Raw genomic sequence first — 17,734 nt, forward strand, 5'->3', positions numbered from 1 at the left:
ATCTGGGTGCAGCACAACAAATGGTACAAGAATTAGAAAACGTATCTTCAACAATAGGTCTAAAAATGAACATCAGTAAGACAAATTAAGTTCCCAGCGAACACCTAATCATCCAAAATCAAGTGGTAGAATTGACAGAAAAGTACATATATCTTGGTCATGAAATCAGAATAGGCAAGGACAACCAGACCTGCGAATTTCAACGACGAATAACACTTGCTTGGGCGGCGTATGGTTCACTAAGAGACATCTTTAAGAGCAACATCCCGATAGCTATGAAACGGAAGACATTTGAGCAATGCGTTCTTCCTATTATGACATACGGAGCAAAAACTCTCACGTTCACAAAAACAACAGCACTAAAAATGCGAGTGGCACAAAGGCGCATGGAAAGATCAATTCTCGGCGTGACAAAAAAAGACAAAATAAGGAATCAAGACTTAAGGAAAAGAACAGGTATCAGTGATGTCGTCGAACGTATAGCTAAGCTGAAATGGAATTGGGCAGGTCACATAGTGAGACTGAAAGACACAAGATGGACCAGAAAACTAATTGACTGGCGCCCACGACAAGACAAACGCAGCAGAGGACGACCACCAACACGATGGATGGACGACATTAGACGAATATCCAAGAAATGGCAACAAGAAGCACAGAACCGTGAAGAGTAGCGAAAAATGGGAGAGACGTATGTCCAGCAGTGGACAGAAGAGGTTGCATGATGATGATGAATGCGGCACCCCAAATTAGCATTACGTAATCCTGAAAAAACTTAACTGGCAAGAACAAAAGGTTTTAATCGAGCAGCACTAAAGAAAATTTTTGATTTGCTTGAATCTTTATATACGCAACACAATTTATCACCCAATGATATCTACAACGTAGATGAGAGCGTCATTATGACTGTACCTAACAAGCCTTCCAGAATCCTTACTCTGTGTGGTAAAAAGCAAGTGGGTTGTTTGTCCTCAGCAGAACGAGGTGTACTGGTGACCTTAGAAACCTGTATGAATGCTGCAGGGAATTTTATGCCAGGGATGTTTGTATTTCCCCGTAAGAAAGTAAATCCGCTCTTAATGGATGGTACCCCGCCAGGGTCACCTGCAGTGTATTATGAGACTGGTTGGATTACCCAAGAAAACTTTATTGAATGGTTTAAAAAGTTTATTGAGTTTTCTAATCCCGGACCTCAAAAACCAGTGCTACTTATTCTTGATGGTCACAGTTTCCATACCAAAAGTTTAGAACTCCTTCATCTTGCAGGGGAAAATAACTTTATATTATTATGTTTTCCACCACACACCAGACATAGATTACAACCGCTCGATGTCTCATTTTTGGCACCACTTAGTACATTTTATGCACAATAGGTTAAAAATTGGTTGCTTAATCACACTGGCCGGGGTGTTACAATTTATCAAATTGGACAACTAGTCAATGCTGCTTTTTCAAGAACAACTAATGTTCAAACCGCAGTGAAGGGATTAAAAAAACAGGAATATATCCCCTCAATAGATATGTATTCCCTGATTACCTGTTTGTCCAGTCAGATACCACAGAACAACCAAACCACAATTCTGAGCAGCAGATATCATGCGCCACTACTACCAACACCACAAACAATAGAACAGAACATTCTACTTTTTCAAGTGGAACTGTGCCTTCTAACGACGCTTCTCCTGAGCCTTATAAAGAAACTTCTCCTGAGCCCTCTACTTCAACAGGTGGGTCTACGTCACCCAAATCAGCTTTTCTGCTTTCACCAAAAATGTTGATGCCCCTACCCCAAGAAAAGTAGCGTGTAAAAAGAAATAGTAACAAGAGGAAAGGTAAAACTGTCATATTAACATCGTCACCATACAAGGCTGAACTATATAGAGACTGAAGAACAGGCTACTGCCCAAGAAATTGAAATAAAACAATGGTTTGTCTATCCAAAATAAGCGTAAAAATAAAAAGTGTCCGGCTGAAGATTCTGATACGTCCTCTAATGAAGACGAGGAAGAAGAAGACGAAGAAGCTTGCATTTTTTGCAACGAGATGTACAAAAACTCTTTCGATCAGGAAGGTTGGATTCGGTGCTGCAAATGTGGTGGCTGGGCACATGAAGCTTGTTCAAGCTATGAAGATGATGACACTTTTATATGCGATTTTTGTTTATAGTTTGATTTTTATTTTTTAATACTGTTCATACTGTCATACTGAACCTACTGTATAATAATGTTCAATACTTCATTACATGTTTAATTAAAAAATAACCTAATATATCCGTGTACCCATTTTACATTTTCAATATCTGTTTTCTAGTACCTGAAGGCACACTTTAACTACATAATTGTGTAAAATATTTTATGTATTACAAATTTTCATTTTGTGTCACAAAATGTGATGGGGTCCCCATTTTGGGCAACTCTCCCCTTAGTTTTTGTTCCGAAGATGGAGAAAAATTATTGACGATGACCACCATGAAACTCAGCATAGACCAAAAAAAGAACAACGAGCAAACAAGAGCGCTTAAATGAGGAAAACTACTAGTTGAAAGCCTTGATTAAAAAAAGGCTCGACAGTAGGCGCTAAAGTTTATCCGAACCTACAAACATCGATACAAGGTATCTACAAGATGTAGAATTTACGAGATCGACTTGTATACACCGAAGATCTGTTATAAAGCATCAGTGTGACTAGAGGTGCTAAGACATAGCATTTTGTTAGGGACCGATAAAAAACTTTATATAGATAACAAAGAAATAAAGGTTTTGAGTTAAATATTTTTATTCTAGGATAACTTTTTAAATCATTTATTTAAGAATGTATATAGTGTTTCATAATTTTAATCATAACTTGTTATGAACACATTATTGTATTAAATTCTGCTAGGGATTTAACATTTTTATTTTTTTTTTTTTTTTAATTTGCTTTATAAGAGTAGTTTTATCATTTTGTCTCAAAGAGAATTTTCGATTCTCTTTTTCAAGGTGAAGGCATAATTTAGGGAATGACATTGTATAAATCAGAGCGCGCTTTGAATTGTATTTGTAATTGGCGGATAACATATGATTGGTCCTCTACGGTTGGTAAATTTTGACATTTTATGATTGCATGTGAAACTATCATTAGCCCACAATGTTTGTCAATTTTTGACAAGAGTTGACAATCTAAAAGGTGATCAAAGAAAGATTTTAATAAAAGGTTAAAAACACATTTTGTTCTTTGTAAGCTTTGTTCTTAAATTTCAATAAAAATGTCAGAAAATAGAGAAGAAATTTTAGCTGATTTTCAAGTAAGTTATCCAAAATGTTTTCGTAAAATTTTCCGTTAAATGACAAAACCTATTTCTTTATTTTTTTGTATTTTTTATACCATTTTTCTTTATATTAGGCTTGCACTGGAATTGAAGATGTTGCTGAAGCTATTTATCACCTGGATGAGGCCAACTGGGACTTATTGGTAAGTAAAATTATAGGATGTTTCCTAATGACAGCAAATTCTTCATTGTCATGTAAAATTATTGCAATAATAACATGTTTTTATTTAAAACACGTTCTCTGCGTTCTTCATTAGCCTTGTATCTTCCACTGCTGGACAAACGCATCTCATAAACCTATTTATATATTTCCTTAAAAAACTAATTCAAATAAATTAGATGTAAACATAAGGAGTTTGTACATTAATCACCTCTAATACACTGCTAACATTGTACTGATACCTAATATCTAATAAGCAAAACTCACGAAATAAAATAAAATACCAATAGTTCAAATGTCATAAATTAATATAATATGATGACAAACTGACAAAATCTCACATTTATTGCTGGAAAAACAAGTATGGACAAGTAACTGAATGCACATAATAATATGTTGTACAGTCTTATTAACATATATTACAAAACTTAGTAGAGTCATACTGAGCAAATAAAGAGATTAGCAGCAACTACATATTATAATTGAAAATACTCCCACTATATGAAATCTACTCAACCCTTAAATGAAGAAGCCTTGTTTTAATCTATAAACGGACACATTGCACCCTCAGTGCAAGACTGCAGTAAGTCAGAATAAGTAAGTTTCGAGATAAAGATGATTTTGTTTATTTTCGTGCTAATATTGGTAAAATAAGACACAAGTTTTAAGAAAAATTAACATTTAATTATGATTTTGCATGCTTTTCAGCCTATATTACATTAACCAAAAATAGAAATTTAAATAAAATAATATTAATGCTAAAAAAAATTAGGAATTTCAAAGTTACAACACTTTTGCACAGAGAAAATTGTTAATCACTACACATTTAGTATTTTAAGTTACAACACTTTTGCACAGAGAAAATTGTAAAAAGTGTAGTCACATTTTCTGTTAGTTGTTGTCGTCTTATCGTATATTATCTTGAGCCAAAATATTTTTATAAAAACTATGGTGGGCTTCTGGTATCATACCTGAATGGCATAAGTATACCAAATCTTTCTTTTTGGCAATTTGGTCATTCCCGGGGTTTGGTATATACATTTAATAAATTCAAATAAATTATCGGGTTAGTAAAGAAAAAATAATCCCCAACAGCACTCGGGGTTTAGTATGGTATTAAACTTTATATTTAATAGATTCCAAGAAATCAGATAGCTACCTAGAATAAATAGGTACCTAATAAAACGGCTTATCGCTAGCGGCAATTTAATCTTTCTATCTCTGCACATGTTGACAATGTCATAAAAAGCTAGAAAAATTATTTGTAAAGCTTTCAATATTTTTATTTTAAATTCAAAACAAAAGGACTATAATAAAAATATGCAAATCATGCTACCTTGAGTACAGTGATTAACAAAAGGATTGAAATTCACTACCTTAGTAAAAGTTGGGATTTACGGGGGGACAATATGATAAGACAATCGCCCCGGAAGGTTACATGAAGATTTAATACAATCTGAGATTTAGTTTTTATAGAACAAGTTTTCTGAGAATAGATATTTTTAACCTGTCAGTATTGTTAATACACAAGCTTTAAGATAACTGTTTTTCCTTTCATTTTTGGCTGTAAATAATTAATCTTAATTTATGTGTTTTTTATCCAATCTAATAAATAAATGGTCAAACGACATCGCCCACATTTTATGGAAAATATAATGTCACATAAAGGACACAAAACTTACATGAATAGATTGGTCTCGTAAATCTTTGTTTATTGTCTCGGCCGTTAATGAATTACGTAGACACGCTATATATTAAAATTAAACACCACAGATATATATCGATATTGAAAACCACAGATATAGAAAAAAACAAATATCTTACTTTTTTCGTGCCTTTCATTGCTTGTTATCGAAACCATTGCAATGTTCCATGCAAAATTGTTTTAACACTGTTGCATTGGAATTACAACAGTTTTGCGCGGAACTTGTGTACAAAAAAAAACGCAAAATAGTTAAACTGTTGTTGTTGTAATATTTAGCCGGTTAAGCATTTGAAAGTTACTAAAGTTTTACAGGGGATAGGTATGCATGTTTACAATAGAATTCCATGATTACATCATTTTCATAAAATTTTGAGTTACTGCAGTATTGCACTGAGGGTGCGACATATCTCATAGATTGTGAAATGTTTGATACAAAAATAATTAGTGTCCAAAATTAACCTGTATTACTATACACACTAAGCACAACTGATAATTGCTTTTACCTATAGAAGTAGAATGGATATTGTTGATATATCTACATGAGCACTGTAAGAAGAGTTTATAGCATGGTATTAGCAAATGTAATACACTCTCAATTATTATTACTAAAAATTATTTTAATTTGATTACAATCTATTTGTCTAATCAATTTCTTAGATCCAATCAACAGCATTTCATTACTAGCTTTGCAATACATCGCTAAAGAGTAATTACTATTTAAATGGGAATAAGCCACAATTAAAGGTTAAAGTACGTTTATTGACATTTCAATTTCCACCTCGGAAATCGTTCTCAAAATACAAACATTAGTCAAGTGTAATTGAACTGGTCTTCCTCATCACTTCCGGCATCATCTCTCTCAGAATGATTTCCATCTTTTGGATAATGCAACGTGAGTTGAACATCGTTACACTGGTCAATTTCCTGAGCCAAAGTATCGTCATCTTCTAAACTCTCATATATTTTTAACAATTCCTCTGCATCTTTGGGATTATTAGGATCATATTTTTTCGTCATTGTTTCTAAAACAGAAACAATATTGATTAGTTACCATGATTGCCCAGCCTATTATATATCATATGCAAGAATCAAACACCTTCAAAATACTCACCCTCACCAGTATAGATTTCAATACTATTTATATCACTATTTGATATTTAGAAGCCTTACTAGTTAAACACTAAAAAAGATTTTTCAAAATAATTCGAAAAAGTCCTACAAACTCTCCTAAAATGCAACCAGTGAACTATAATACAACCTAAGAAAACTTAGCATAAAAAATCACCCTTTACCGCCAAGCGGGTATAAATTTCTAATGATGTGATAAACAGTTACCTTCTAACATCTATTCTGTAACCTATATTGGGAAAACAACTAATGTTTACTTTTTTTTTCTGACTAGTAGATGGTGAAATATATAGCAGTGTTTCGCGTATTACATAAAATACGGTGGGCATTAATGGGTTAATTTGGAAAAAAAACTATTTTGTAGTTCAAAACATCCATTATTCCAGTTATTGACATTATACAACCCCAAAAAGTAATTATTAATGATATTTTAACTACTTATACAAATTAAATTTTGTCAAATAAATCATTTCTAACCTCACTTTCTTCAGGAAATATGTTTTGAGCAACACAGGTATAATATGTATATGTTACAGTTTTTCTTTTTCCTCCACGAAACTTAACAAGTATATAGTCATCTACAGTAACTGCACCAACAGCGTCTCCTTCTGAAAATTCAGTTTCTTCCTGGTTGTTGATTTCTATGTCATCTACGCTATCAACACTTTCTATCGAATCTTCAAAACTTTCGGAATCAAAGGTTTTTTTTCCTTTTATTAATTTGATCTAATTTCTTTTGCTCTCTTAGAAAAGCTCTCTGTTCTTTTTCTTCAAGTTTTCTGGTTTTCTCATCTTCTTTTTTCATACAATAGTTTTGGCATGCTTCTGAAGTAACAACTGATGATATTTTTCCTTACTTTTTCTTTTTTTGTTTCCTGGTAGTCGGATTTGGCCAGAATATCGCTCTTTTAAAGGGCGATGGCACATATAAAGGAAAGGTACTGTTTCTCCAGCATTAATTCCAGTAGTTATTAGTTTTTTGGGACTACAAAACTGGTAATCAGGATCTCTTAAAGTTCCTGGTTTGGGTGAGTCACAAACTTTTGATATTTCTGTTATTGTATCTGCTTGACTGAATATGTTTATAGGTCCGTTAGATTCCAGAGTTTCATGAATGAATTCTAACTTCTAGTAAATTATTTCTAGAAAATTCTAATATCCGCTGCACCAGAATATTTTTTTCCTCATTTGTTAGGGTTCTAGAAGAACCCATAGTGCAAACCTCGGCATATTTTCCTTTTACTTTGTATAGCAAAGTTATACGAGGTATTTTAAATTATTATTTAAAATGATAATAATATTATTTATGAAGCAGTAGCACCTAAGATTCCTGTCCGAACGGCTAGAAGCGCTGCAGCCATTTGCTAGGACGATTTTTTTTTGAGAGCCGTTGTCATTTAGTAAATACTGTAATGAAAAGAAATCCAGTTACGAGAATGTAGTACCCTATTCAAATTCAATAAAAACAAGAACATTAGAATATCTCGGACATATTACACGCGGAGAGAAATACACCTTGCTCCAACTGATTATGCAGGGAAAGATCCAAGGAAAGAGAAGCATAGGGAGGCGTAGAATGTCATGGCTGCGCAACCTGAGAGAGTGGTACGGATGTACATCAAATGAACTTTTCAGAGCAGCCGTCTCAAAAGTCCGAATAGCTATGATGATTGCCGACATCCGCCGCGGAGATGGCACTTGAAGAAGAAGTACCCTATGATTGACATCCCCTGTCAATGACTGGAAAAAGATTTTGCATGGCAAATTACATGAGAGTTTCCCTATAAAATCATAGTTAATCCAGACACTGACTGAGGTGTCAGTAACTGGACAGACAAAGATGTATACAATCAAGTAATTGACAGGCCATTCAGAGCTCTTGTATCAAATTCAGCATTTCCATTTTTATTATTTTACTCAATATTTTGCGATTACAAGAACACTAGGAAAATATTTGCAATGTTAATATTAAGACAGCTCTAAAATATTTTTTATCACACTTACCTTAAATAATTTTTAAACTCTACACCACAAAATAATACACCACTGTACTCAATCACTCAACAAAGCACAATGACGTTATTTATGATATTCAATCTTTGTGTAGTGTTAATATCCATGTATAAACTTGTTAATGAAGTAAATTTAAATCTAGAATTTTCGGGTTACTTAATATTTAGGGAAATCTTTGAAGTGTCAATAACTGGTAGGTTGACCTTCCCTGTGTAATTAGCTGAAGACACATCAGCGAGCATCATAACATAATGAGCGTTCAATATGCGACTTTTTAACTACTATCCTTGAACCGGCATCATTTTAATTTAACCTTTCCGGAACCTGAAGATTTTTGCAATCTGTCCTGTTTGGACAATAATCAAATTTGATAATTCATACAGAGAAATTAGCATTGGCGAAGGATACCTGCCAGTGCTGGTACCTTCCTTATTAAATTTAACTAAAATTAATATTAAAAAATTTTTTTTCTTATATTCTAAACAATTTACTTATGAAAATCTACCTGGTAAGTCCAAAGGTTTGTGTCTTTTAAGTCTTCTCACTTCCCTGCTGTTGTCCAGTAGGTTTACCGAACTAGAATTTGGGTGAATTTCTAACTGCTTTAAATGCCTATCACTACACTTTTTTATTTCTTCGCGCACAACACTCACTGAGAGATCACGATGTATGACTTCATTAGGGACATAGTACGGTGCATTAACAATCTGCCTAAGGACCTTCGATTGGAACCTCTGCAGGATTTCAATATTGGATTCGCTTGCACACAGTTGAATGCCATAGGTCCAGATGGGTTTTAGAATTACTTTATACACTAATAATTTATTTTCTAGTGATAGTTCAGATCTTCTCCCAAGTAGCCAGTAAAGTTGTCTTAATTTTAGTCCGAGTTGTTTTCGTTTATTGAAGATGTGGTTTCTCCAAGCAAGTCGTCTATCAAGATGAATACCAAGATATTTTGCACTATCGGATTGCGGTATATCTTGATTGTTTAGTTGTACAGGTGGACATGTCAGACGTTTAGTTGTAAAAGTTGCATGGTTTGATTTACTTCATTAACCTTGATTCGCTATTTTCTTAACCACATCTGAATGATGTTTAAGTGGACTTGTAACCTTCTAGATGCTTCGATCGAATTTGTGTACTACGAGAGGATGACGGTGTCATCAGCAAATGTTGCCAAGGAACACTGAACAGAAGTGGGTAGGTCGGTCGTGTATAATAGATATAAGAGTGGACCAAGCACACTACCTTGAGGTACGCCAGAGTTTATAGGTATCAGTGCTGTTACTATCGTACCGTATTTTATCTGGAAATGTCTGTCTATTATGTAGGATTTGAATATCCTATAGTATTCAGATTGTAGTTGTTTAATTTTATACACCAATCCTGTATGCCACACTTTATCAAAAGCTTGTGTGATGTCCAAGAAAACTGCAGAACAATAGCGCTTTTGCTCCAAATCCTGGTTTATGATATTAACAACTCTATGCACTTGGTCAACTGTAGCGTGTTTTTGTCGAAAACCAGATTGGTAATCAGGAACTAAGCAGTTTTCTTCTGGGAAAGAACTCGATTTCTTTATTATTAGTTTCTCAAGAATTTTAGCAAGAATTGGTAATAAACTAATGGGTCTATATGAAGTTACGGATTCTAAAGCTTTACATATTTTATGGATTAAAATAACTTGAGCCACTTTCCATTGTGAAGGAAAATATCCTAATCTTAATACTGCGTTGTAGATTTGTGTTAATAAGAGGATCGCATTTTGTGGTAATTGATATAAGACGAATCCAGTAATCAGCTCATAACCAGGAGTTTTCTTTTTATTAGTATTAAGTATTGCGTCAATAATTTTTATTTTTCTAAAAGGTTTAATATGCAGAGACATCTGGTATGGGCAGTCCAAATATCTATGAATAATTTCCTCTACCTCTGGTTGTACCTCACAGGGAAATGGAGTAAAGATACTTTCCAAGTGTTCGAGAAATATGTTTGCCTTTTCGTCATCAGTGCGTGCCAATGTCCGTTACTCGTTTTGATAGGTGGTATATCTGGTTGTGGTCATAACAATTTTCTGGTAGCCTTCCAAAGAGTGTAATCTGTGGCTTCTAATGGCGATAAATCTGTCAGGTATTTTACAGTTGATGTATTTTTTAGATCACTTAGCATTTTTTTCAGGTCTTTTGCTGCTTTGTTAAATGCAGCTTTATTGGTTGGTGTTCGATTGTTTTGTCATGTCTTTCTAAGTTTTCCTTTTCTCCAATTTTTTGTGTAATGGCCTCGAGATAGAACTCCTTGTTAGGTTTATTATTGGAAACCTGAAGATAAACAGGCAATTTTAGTGTTCGAAACCGGCCGTCCTAGGTTCAAATAAAATAAATTCTGAGTAAGTCCAATATCTATTTCTACAACCCAGTTGAAATGGGCTCATATCTGCAACCCATTCATCATTTGAATAAATTTTAAGTGGACCCAATGAGATAATATACTACTTAATCTTGACAACTACTTGCATTATAATCTTATTGTAATATATTGTAAATGATTTATGAAATGGAACTCCTGATTTTAGCGTGCTGTGAGTAGAGTAATGCCACCAGATACTCAAAGTTTTCGTCCACCAGCTGTAGAGCCTGTAGATCCAGATGTCATGATAGTAGAAGATGATGCTGATATACCAAGTGCAGCAACCGCAGACGCAGCATCAGATATGGTAGTAGTAGGCAACAGTTTGGGCCATTCGTCTACAGTAACAAAAAAAGCAAATACACCTGATGACAGCTTTCCATCCACTTCTGCTGGCAAAAGTGGATCAAAAATGTTAAAATTTAATGTGCAGTACTGTGATAGAGTTGTCAAAGTCGAATTACCAGAGTCTGCAACCGTTAGTAAGTACAGAATACGTATAATATTATGTATTATATTATAATGTAATAGCAAATAGTTCTTCCCTTAGCATAAAATTTCTAAATAATACAATTAATTAATAATCCAAATTTGCGCTAAGAGTCAAATTATATGTTACACTTATATAATAATAGCGCCAACAAAGCATCATAACAAAAGGAAGAGTACATGATAGTATCTCATATAACTATACTACTGAATTCGTCGCCAAAGTAACATTTGAACTTACAGTTTAATCAAGTCAATACAGTTTACAAGTTTCATCATTCTCTTTGATGTTAGCCCTATGCGGGGTCGGCTTCCCTAATTGCATTTCTCCATAAATTTCTATCTCGGGACATACCAATATCAATCACCTTCAGATACATGTCCTTCCTATGCGTCTCCCCGCATGTCTTCCTCTCTTACACTTCCCAGGAAATTGCAGATCAGAAATTCTTGGTATTACGTGATTAACAGCTCGACGTTGAACATGCCCAAATCATCTTAACCTATGTTGGCATCCATTGGTGCTACCCCTAAACTTCCCCTAAGATAGTCATTCTTTATTTTATCCTTTTTTGTCATTCCACTTATCCATGTAAACATTCTCATTTCCGCCACATGGATTCGTTTCCTCATTTTTTTAACTGTCCAACGTTCAGTTATGTACAACATAGCGGGTCTTATGACAGTTTACAGAATTTTCCTTTCAGTTTTAATTCGAATCTTCTTGTCACATAACGGACCACTCGCTTACTTCCAGTTCATTCATCTCACCTTAATTCTAATGTATACCTACATCTCTATTTCCCCATTACTCTTTACTACCGAGCGTCCTTCTTCTAGTTCCATGACCGTTATCGATCGTTGGATATCATATTGGCTACCATATTCGCTATCGTGACTTTATTGCTAATACTGCCAATTGTACGTACTTAAAACTATTCGTTTTTTTAAATCATTTCACCATCCAAAATTATCATTTTATTTGTAGTTGCTCCATCTTTAAATCATTACAAATGCTCTGCTTTTGCCCCAGTCAGTTTTAAACCTTTTTGCTCAAGAATTTGTCTCTACTTTTCCAGTTTTTGTTCTCAATCACTTCTCCCACACCTGTCGTAACACTAGTCACTCCCGCATACATCTCTCACAATCTACACATACTCACTGGGAACTCGTTTCTTATTGTGAGGCCACCACACAATCTCTCAAGGAACACTATCATATGCGTTCTCAAGATCAAGGAATACCGTAGGAGTGTGTGTTTCTGTATTTTTCCATCAACTGCCCTATACAGAAAATTGCAACCGTTGTTGATTTTCCTTGCATACAACCAAACTGCTTGTTGGATATGTACAGTTTTTTCACATATCTGTCTATCATTTACTCTCCCCCATATTTTCATAGTATTACTAAGTAGTTTTATGGCCCTGTAGTTTGTACATTATTATACTGCTTCTACATGATGCTTTTCTATTCTTCTGGCAAAGGCAAGTGGCTTGTCCCACTTCCATAATTCTATTAGACAAACCTGTTAGCCAAATTGTTCCTTTTTTTTTCTAAAGCTGTCCACACTTCCTCGGGAATATCATCTGGTCCAACTGTTTTACTTTTCTTTATTTTTTTGGAGTGTTGAACAACTTCCTAGTTTGTTATTTGGTGATCATTGCTGTTACTATATCCTTTAGCTCAATTATTTTTCGGCCAAATTCTTCATTTAATAAACTACTGTCAAAGTAATTTTTCTATCTCTTTTTAACATCCTTTTCGTGAACTAATATTTTAATCAAATGTTGAATATGTTGCTTGTGTGAGTCCATTTCAAATAGGTAAAAAGAAATAAGACTAATACTTAGTCACAATTAATTTATTCTATCACCAACGACCGGTTTCGCATACTATAATTTGCTATGCATCTTCAGGTCAACGGTACATGGTAAATTAAATGATGCGGATACAAGGATTATTATTAAATGTTTGAGAAAAAATAGTTAAAACCCATTATAATAAACTAATAATCCTTGTATCGGCATCATTTAGTTTACCATGTACCGTTGACCTGAAGATCCATAGCAAATTATAGTATGGTCTTTGGTGATAGAATAAATTGATTGTAAGTCTTATTCTTATTTCTTTTTACCTATTTTAATATTTTATTATTTTCCTCTTTGATACAGCTACTGTGATTAAAATCTTTTGCTCTCTATGTTTGGCTATTTTATAAATCTTTGCTTCACCCTCCCTGTTATTAAGTTGATCGTACAGATTTTTATTAGCTTCTGCTTACGCTTTTGCTACTGCTACTTTGGCTTTCTTGTAGTTTTAGAGATCTGTGTCCGCCCTATTTTCTTGCCACTCTTTATATAATTTTCTCAACTTCGTTGTACCACCACCAGGTCTTTTTATTCTCAAACTTCTTTCCTGAGGAGTTTCCAAGTATTCCGGTATATAAATAATACTATTCATGTTGCAGTTCATGTTAAGAACTTCTTTGAATTTCAACTGTCGTTTAAGTACTTTATAATATGTAATTGTTGCTTTCTGCACATACGATGACCTTTATATAACTTATGATGACATCAGAAAGGGATATATGTTCAATCTTGAACTCGCTGGTTTCTCTCTTTCGCATTGGGTATGTACATTTCCATAGAAAAATAATAACGAGTAGACTATATAAAACTCTATTGAGAGATAAATAAAATCAAAAGACAAATATACATAAATATATATACATTCAAATATAATAAAATATAAAAAGCTAAAAATTAAAATATTATTTGATACGAAACCGATACGACAACCAATATTAAAATGAGTTTACAAAAGGTAAACGAATTTCGAGTTACAAAAGAAAGAAATTTTGAGTAGGTATGCTTAAATATGATACGATATGAAAGAACAATGACTTTAACAGCTGATCGCTACTTAAATACGATACAAAGAAATATAATGATTTTATCATACACAACGTTTAATTATTAAATTAATGATGTTAAACAAAAATGCAATCGAAAACGAAATACTTAAATTATACTATATGCAATTTAAAGGTAATATTTATAAACACATGTTAATAACAATTAGCAACAAAGACATAAATATACTATAAAGTTTATAATATTAAAACGAAAGTAAATTGTTCAAAATAAAGTTCAATTAAAAGGTACAAATCGCGACACAATATGAAATAATTAAACACTAAATAAACGTACTTGATCTATAACAGCAATAAGATATGGTGTATTGTACTTTACCCCAATGGAATTATAGTGTTATATCTTTATTAATTTATATTTATTCTATTTTATTTATTAGTTCTTTACTAATTTATTATATTGTTCTTATTTTAATTTATTAAAGCACACGGTAATTTATATCAGTTTATTAAACTACTGTACAATTTATTTGACGAACGTTACAATTAAATCGCGGGCGCGAGTCTTTAAAATTAACTGTTTTCACAATGAAAGTTCCGTCATATTTATACGAAAACTGTTGTTCTCGAACCCCATGGATGTTGACCTCAATTGACCTGGTTTTGCCTCGAATGCACAGGCCTATTTCCGGAACGTTCGAATGGAACCAGTTTTTTTATTACTTGGAGTTTCTGCCAGCTGGTCGAAGGGTCGTAGAATCTAGAACATATTAGTGAATAAACAAGTTTACAGGTTTTTAATATGACTCATATTTTTACGTAACAATAGTACCAACCACTATCGAAAAGGACGTTTTCAACGACAAACAGGAACCACAAAAGAATTGATGATGGAGGAGCCTCGACCCCTACTGGATGGAACGACCGTCCCTAACAGACTCGTGGTTGATTGAGTGATTGATGGTGACTTAGCGCTACGGCCGTTAGACCAAGAGTTGTTTTGTACAAGCAAACGCTAGGTGTAGGCGGTAATTACCCAGCGATCTGCACTTTTAACGAAATCCATTTATTTTTCTATTGCTCCTTGTTAACATACAATGTATGAAAGAAGTCTTTTGTCTGCAACAAAGTATTTAACAACCGTTCCTTGTTCTATAGCGTATTATTTTTGTACGTTAAATATATAGGGAGAATCAAAACTAACACAAAGTCTCTTAATAATTTAACAAGGTTTATAAATAGTTGCGAAACTGCAACAGTAATAAATACTACACGTTTTAGTACTAAAATATTTTCATTTTTTCTAAAAATTATTAGTGAGGTACAAAATTATATCCATGATAGAAAATTCTCCAAAAAATAATATACATGTAGTTAAGTTTTTGACACTTTATGGTTGCAATTTTTGCTACATTGGATATTTATGAGAATAAAAGCTGTACATGGCTTATGCGGCAATGGTTTGAGCGTGCATAAAACGACAAAAATCCACTGATGATTTAATTCGTCCGAGATTTGCAGATGTTGCTGTACCAGATAAAAACATATGGCAAAACATGTTAGATAGTTGGGGGGTCGACTGGTTGGAATTGTTTGTTTAGTATGATAAAGTTGCTGCTCAGTGGAATTCAAAATTGCTTACTAGACAATATAAAAATATGTGTTCGGGCTTATCATTACATTATTTGGTGCTCAATAACTAGAAAGGTATTGCTGGACATAAAATTTTTCTCCGATGACGATTCTTGGTGTTATTACTATATACAACAAAATTACTACTTCAGTTCAAGGAGAATTATATACAATCTCCAAAGTTTAAAAAAATTTCGTCTGGACCTTCTACAGGAAAAGTAATTCTAACCATATTTTTTTACCTTAAAACTCTTACGTGTCAGTAACAACGTCTCTAACAACGACTCAGTAAGAAGGGGTGCTGTTCTTCTGCGTGGCAATGCTCTATCTTATGATTATGCTCATATAAAATTTGAAGTCTTAAAACATTCGCCTTAATCTCCCGATTTATCACAATGTGATTACCATTATGTTCTGACAAGTAAAAAGGCACTCTATTCTATTCGGGCCCAACGGTAAAAATTTCCGTTCTGCAAAAGAATGGTTCTGCGAACAGCTCAAAATATTTTATCTCATATATTAATATCACCAAACAGCTTAATACTTCTAAATGTGTTTTTATTCGATTTAAGCATTCGTATTTGGGTGATATGAATTTGTTGCTGAAAACATAAGGATTCAGCGAGGAAGTTTATTTAAGTTTATCTACATCAAGTAGGGCATTATTATATTGTGCAGCAGCGGCCAATGAATATTTTACACCTTCATTTTTAACATTTTAATACTGTAAAATCGCGGATTTGCTAAATGTCAAAGTGCTTGTCAAAAGTAATTATGTTACTGCTTAAGATTATTTAGTATAAAATAGATTTAAATTAAAATGGATATTTTTAACCCATACTTCCTTATTTTCGTTATTAAGAACATAATCAATTTTATTCAAAAAACATTCTCTTTTTTGTACACAATCTGTACACCGTAAAAAAAAATGTTTCAAATAAAAAATGTAGCTGAGATAATTTTGAACAACAATATTTATTAGCACTTTTTATGTAGAATGAACTGTTCTCTCAGAATCAACGCTTGAAGGGACCAGCGATTTTGAATGTCAGTCACACGCACGAGATTAATTTTAACTAAGCTTTGCATCAACTCGACGGTCAAAATTCGATATCTTTATCAGACTGTGCTATCGACAAAAATCAAAAGGTGAAGAGTGCAGCTTTCGTATGCACTTTTTGCATTTTTCCGCAAATGAAGTAAGTTTTTTTTTTTGAATAAAGTGTTAATAAATAAACGTTGCGCGATTGTTGCCATTTTTTACGATTGATCATCATGAGATCAATAAAATTTATCACTTTCATTGACCGGCCACTATGGAATTTCCATTGCTAGAGCCTAACAACTTACCACAGTACCAGTTAGCCGAACCTGAAATACCAGGAGCCACACTAGCTGAAGTAAAGTCCGCTATTTCGTCCCTAAAAAACCATAAAGCCCCAGGCCCACGCGGCATACAGGCGGAACTACTAACAAAAGGGGGAGGAAAGCTGCACCTTGAGATATATCATCCTATAAGAGAAGTCTGGGAAACAGAAGAAATACCGAACACTGGCATGAAAGCCATATAGTACCTATCCACAAGAAAGGAGACAAACGAATATGTCGGGACTATGGAGGAATATCGTTAATCAATACAACGTACAAAATTATATACATAATACTGTCTAGAAGGCTAACTCCATACGCAGAGGAAATAATAGGTGACTACCAAAGTGGATTCAGACCGTGAAGGTCGATCATAGACCAGATATTCGTCCTAGCCAGGTGTTGGAAAAAAACTGGGAATACAACCGCGATGTACACCAAATCTTCGTGGACTTTAAACAAGCTTACGATTCTGTTAGCAGAGAAGCATTGTGGGAAACCATGGTAGAAATGGGAGTACCTGGAAAGCTAGTACGATTAGCACAGGTGAGCACAGAGAACGCTTCCGCACGGATCAGAATTGGCAGCACCACGTCGAAGGAATTCCTCATTGACACAGGGCTTAGACAAGGAGATCCTCTCGCCCTCCTAATA

The 17,734-nt window shown here is 33.8% G+C and overlaps 2 protein-coding genes across 2 annotated transcripts in view; both read left to right on the forward strand.

The window, feature by feature from the left end:
• The first annotated feature begins 899 nt into the window (after positions 1 to 899).
• LOC140448818 (uncharacterized) lies at positions 900 to 1,370 on the forward strand. Its single transcript, XM_072541937.1, has one exon. It carries the CDS (start codon positions 900 to 902, stop codon positions 1,368 to 1,370), a length of 471 nt encoding a protein of 156 aa, XP_072398038.1.
• A 1,752-nt stretch (positions 1,371 to 3,122) lies between these two features.
• Positions 3,123 to 17,734, forward strand: part of casp (Fas associated factor casp) — a 53,629-nt gene continuing 39,017 nt past the window's right edge. Inside the window, exons 1-3 of the mRNA XM_072540246.1 lie at positions 3,123 to 3,280; positions 3,379 to 3,447; positions 10,886 to 11,201. Coding sequence (XP_072396347.1) covers positions 3,242 to 3,280; positions 3,379 to 3,447; positions 10,886 to 11,201 — 424 coding nt within the window. The 5' untranslated portion in view covers positions 3,123 to 3,241. The remainder of the gene's footprint in view (positions 3,281 to 3,378; positions 3,448 to 10,885; positions 11,202 to 17,734) is intronic.

This window comes from Diabrotica undecimpunctata, chromosome 8 (assembly GCF_040954645.1).
Source record: "Diabrotica undecimpunctata isolate CICGRU chromosome 8, icDiaUnde3, whole genome shotgun sequence".
Taxonomy (NCBI): domain Eukaryota; kingdom Metazoa; phylum Arthropoda; class Insecta; order Coleoptera; family Chrysomelidae; genus Diabrotica; species Diabrotica undecimpunctata.

Coding starts and splice junctions, on each gene's coding strand:
- LOC140448818 (XM_072541937.1), top strand. CDS start 900: ATGACTGTACCTAACAAGCCTTCCAGAATCCTTACTCTGTGTGGTAAA.